Below are 4,952 nucleotides of genomic sequence, written 5' to 3' on the forward strand. Positions count from 1 at the left end.
CCCCGCCGCCCCGCCAGACGCTGCGGCCGCTCAGCGTGCGCACCGCCACCCGCGCCGGCCGCCTCCGGGAGTACTTCGTGTTCCGGGTAGGGCCCCGCCGGCCCCGCGGCCGCACCGGGAGGGGGGCACACACCCCCCACCCCCCCACCGTAACCTCTTCCTTTTCCCCGTTTAGCCCGGCACGATAGAGCAAGCGGTCAACGAGATCCGCGTGGTCGTGATGCCCACCGAGGACGGGGAGGTGCAAAGCGTCTGGCTGCTCGCCGAGTAAGTAGCGCTGCCAAGGGCGAGGCCGCCTCTCTCTGCACGGCCCGATAAACCCCAGGCGAGGTTTAGCCCCGCATTTCACGTACGTCTTTCAAAACCGCACATCCCACAAGCGCGCTTTTGTATTAGAGTCTTGCAAAATGGACACGGAAGCCTTGAAGTGGCCCGGGGTGGCTGTATCGCATCGCTATCTCTGCGTGATCCAACCCACTGAAGGATCTAGATGAAAGCTCCTAAGTTAACTCATTACAAAATCCAGTGCAGTACAGAATTCACTCAAACACTAAAACCACTAACATGGCTGTAATAAACTATTTCCTCAAAAGCCATGCCTGTGCACCGAGTTACAGGCCGTTAGCCCTGTAAGTCACCAAGGAACAAAATGGAAGCTGACAGTTTTTGCAGTGTATCTGGACTAGGGGATAGGAGCAAAGCACAAGCCGAGCACGCCTACTTCTTTGGAACAACACTTGGCCAGACGTACAAGCCCTGAGCACTCCTTGGGGCAAGCAGAAGGCAGGGGCGGTTTCAGACCTCTCACCGTGGCACAAGTGGAACCGGCAGAGAGAGGCAGAGAGAAAGGTTCACGGCAGGTGGAAATGCACCAGCCCCTTGCCTGGTCCCACTGTTGGCACTTACGTTTACACAACGAGGATGGCTTTGGCCTCGTCAGCTTTACGTCAGTGTTCCTGTTGAAACAATAGACGATTTTTAGTTTTTGTAAGGAAAAACAATTAATTGTATCAGTAACACTAAAAATAAGCTGTAGCAGATTTCAAAGGTGCTAGTTTAAAAGCTGAGCTCATTACCCTTAGAGTGAAGATGTGACCTACTCTTAGGTTGCCCTAAGGATGAAACAGTATTATAGCTGTGATGGTTCAACAGTGTAGTCTGGCTAAACACTCGGGGAAAGGTAGGATCTTTTATTCATGAAATTTTAAGAAACCGACACGTTTTTGAAGGTACAGACTGTCCTTACAGAGGAAAATGCCAAGTCAGACCACACAGTTAAAGAAAACTATTTCTCTCTCCTGAACATGCACAAATGCAGTTAATAATTTAGCAAATGCGGCAACATGCTGACAGCACAGTATTAAACACGTACTGGAAGAGTTGCTGGAGACTCATCTGCCCTGTTAAGTAGCATTTGTTCTCAAATAACAGGAGATAGCACTAGAGCTCGCTCTCAAGACCTTTGGACTTACTCTGATTTTCTTAACGTTTTCCTAAGTTGTAACACGACTATGTTGCGACATTCAACCTCTTAGCAGACGTGCCGATTCAAAGCAAAGGCCGTAATGGGAAACATAGCATTACTAAGACTTCAGATTTGTTCTCCTTAGCGACTCTTCCATCTGTCAAGCTGCTAAGTGTTCCTAGCCCTTAATCAAAACTGCTAAAGCTCAGTCATGTTATCTTACCAGAATTGATCACTGGAACAACGAGAAGGAGCGTCTCGTTCTTATCACGGATTGGTCCCTCCTGATCTGCAAATACAACTTCATCAGCCTGCAGTGCCAGCATGTGACGAGGATAGCCCTCAGCGCAGTTGATACCATCGCTGTAGGAGAGTTTGAGTTCCCACCTAAATCTCTGAACAAGTAAGCTGACATCGTAATACTGCAATGTTACAGTAATTCTTGTATGGTTATGGTAAACGGTTTGAGCTGTCAACCTTTGTCACTGACCATTGGACAAGCTTGAGAATTCTTCCTCTTGCTCATGTGACTTTGTAAGCAGTTACTGAAATTTCATTACACCACCACAGAGCGGCCGTGTTTTGCTGGGACGGCTAGTAGTTATGTTAAAAGTGAATTGCTCGAGGACTTTCAAGGTAAGATGAGTAGATGTGGGAGCAGAAGTTCATTGCCATTATGTAATGCAGTAAGTCGCAGCAGCAGTAGTGCCACCTTAGCATTACTAGAAAGCCACGTGTAAGTGTCAGGTCATAGGTAACGCAGGCTGTCCCAGGCAACGCGGTTCAGGCGTTGTGTCCTAGGTGTCTAATGAGCTTAACCTTTTTGCGCTCAGCTTATAAGAACGTACCTCTGCATATTTCAGGGGCTGACTTCTTCCGTTACTGCTCTAGAGGAAAAACTTACTATCAAACTTATATTTCAGCTTCCGGCTTGGAGCAGGTCTTTTTCAGACAGCACATTTCTAATTAAACTTGCCTCAAAGACTCGAAGTCTTACCATACTAATTCCGCTGTCTTCAATATCAGGCGAGAAGGTATCGGTATTCGAATTCAGTGGGACAAGCAAAGTCGCGCCTCCTTCATAAACAGATGGAACCCGTGGTCCACAAACATCCCGTACGTCACCTTCACCGAACATCCAATGGCAGATGCTGATGAGAAGATTGCATCCCTTTGCCTAGTAAGGACAGCACCTCTCCTATTCTAGATGGCTTGTCGATCTCGAGGGTGGATACGACTTAGATTATTTTGAAAGGATATAGCAGTTAAATCAAATAGAAGCAGTTAAATCAAAGAGACAGAACTTAGAGCTGTAAGCTACGTTTCCCCATTCTCCAAATTTTGACTTGCAGGGCAGCCCAGCTGTCAGTTCTTGCCAGCTACCCATAAATGGTTTATACAGGGAGGAAGCTGAAACTTCAAAAAGTGCCGAGTCCTGTAAAACCCAAAAGAAAATGGATCTTGGTGCTATTCCTGCTCTTGCGTACCTGACAGGCCAACGCCTGGCTTTTCATCTAGGACTGCCAGCTAATTAAACAAACAGTTTTGCTAACTGTAAACCTTCACTTAGGTGGTTCTCAGTTTTTCTTGCAATAGTTGCTTTCCTCTGAAGGCTTCCTTAAAAATAGAACACTATGGTAATTTAAGTTCAACACATCAATGATAAAGGCAGGAGAACTACAGTGAGAAATAAACAATACTAGTCACTGATAAATCTTTACGCATCTAGCCCATGTGTTTAAGTTACATGTATATGGTGTCCTGGTATGAAATTAACTATCATTACGGTCTGATATTTAACCTTAAAGTTTATCATGGCACGTGAGATCCATGACAACTACAGCTTTAGTGCTAATCCTTTACAATTCGACATCAGCAGCTGTTTGCCTAACAATTTTTAAAACAATGGAAAAACGTCAAGGTGGTTTTTTTTCTTTCAGTTGGAAAACTTTAAAACTCAGCTAATTCAAGCTGTGAAGAAAGCCCAAAAGGAGTGTCCGTTGCCAGGAAGGGCTAACGGCGTGCTGGTGCTGGAGCGTCCTCTTCTGATCGAGACCTACCTGGGATTGATGTCCTTCATCAACAATGAGGCCAAACTTGGCTACTCCATGACGAGAGGCAAAATTGGATTTTAAAATCCATTGCATTTAATCTTTTCAAGGGAAAGTGATTTGATATTGGTCTCCTGGGGAGAGCAGGCTGTGTGGCAGAATACTCGGTAATCAAAGTGAAGAAGTTAGGGGAACGGAAGGGGGTGGTTGTAGATCTAACAGTTCACGGGAGGCCCTGGTTGTTACGGGGAATGCACAGGTCAGATTAATCCGAAGCAGACACAAGGTAGTGTCATTCTTGTATTTTGTATCCAATTTCAGCTCTTAGTGGTTCTTATACAGGGCTAGCGAGCAGCAGTATTGTCCATTTCTAGCTACTTGTTCTTCCCTGTTAACTCAGTGCGATTGGTATCTGCTACAAACACTCCGCACAAATACGCAAGATAGAGTAGAACATTCATGCCGTATTGCAGTTGTATCCCTATATATGGCGTCAAGTCACGTAGTGTGCTTGGGATTGATTTGTCTTGTTTAAAGAGGTATTAGTGTTCACAATTACAGTAATCTTGGCGTTTTGATTAATGCCTGTTAAGAATTTTGAAAGCTGTGTCAGTCATTCTTCAGCAGAGTCAGCAAATTTTGTTAGAGCTGTACTGTTAACGTCTGCTCAGAAGCAGTGTACGTGAACTATTACTTTGTAAACCGAGGTATATGGCTGAATATGTGTTTATTAGCTTTTTCTAAAAATACCTCCCTCGAAGAACTGAGTCTAACTTCCTAGTTTCTTACGTATGTTTTCTTGCTGCAGCCGTAGAACACTCTTGAGAGAGAATATTGCCAAAAGCCTCACAAACACATTTGCCTTCAAAGCTATTATTTATAAAACTGAAAAGGAATTCTATTTTGATTAGATTTATATTCTTAGCAATTTTTCTTAAATCTACTCTGGTTTGGGACAGCACCAGTGCAGACTTTTTAATGGAGACAGATCAAACTAAGCACTGTACGTCAATCTTGATTTCTACATTCTTGCACTTAACCTCATACAAGTGTATACGTGCCATTTTATCAGAGCATTTCTCTGCGCAACTACAATGCTGAATAAATGCCGTGCTGCGGTGGTGTTTTTTCTGAAGTTAAAGTAGATGTGTGTTTATGAAACTTACATAAAGCTGAAGTCATGATGGAATGCAATAAGTTGCATGCCCCTGTCAATGCATTTTCTAAGATATCTATTTAATTTTCATTAATCTTGCAGTAAAGTTAAATTTCAACTCTATTTGTTCTTCGTTCTTCATTTTGTGGAGACTGAGGCTGTGAAATTAAGTAGCAAAAGAAAAAACACCCAATAAATGCCTAAACAATGTGCTCCCTTCCTTTGAGGAATACAGTGGCTGGTTACTCTGGGTAAAGATAAAGGATAGTCCAACTACTCT

The 4,952-nt window shown here is 44.1% G+C and overlaps 1 protein-coding gene across 1 annotated transcript; it reads left to right on the forward strand.

Moving 5' to 3' along the window:
- Window positions 1-2: 2 nt before the first annotated feature.
- TPRG1L (tumor protein p63 regulated 1-like) lies at window positions 3-4,793 on the forward strand (the record flags this gene model as incomplete). Its single annotated transcript, XM_009320563.1, has 5 exons — window positions 3-86; window positions 176-267; window positions 1,692-1,868; window positions 2,492-2,645; window positions 3,406-4,793. Coding segments are annotated over 5 exons (702 nt in total), but the record flags the coding sequence as incomplete, so codon positions are not given.
- Between the last annotated feature and the right edge of the window lie 159 nt (window positions 4,794-4,952).

The sequence above is a fragment of the Pygoscelis adeliae genome, unplaced genomic scaffold, assembly GCF_000699105.1.
Source record: "Pygoscelis adeliae isolate BGI_AS28 unplaced genomic scaffold, ASM69910v1 Scaffold213, whole genome shotgun sequence".
In the NCBI taxonomy this organism is placed as follows: Eukaryota; Metazoa; Chordata; class Aves; order Sphenisciformes; family Spheniscidae; genus Pygoscelis; species Pygoscelis adeliae.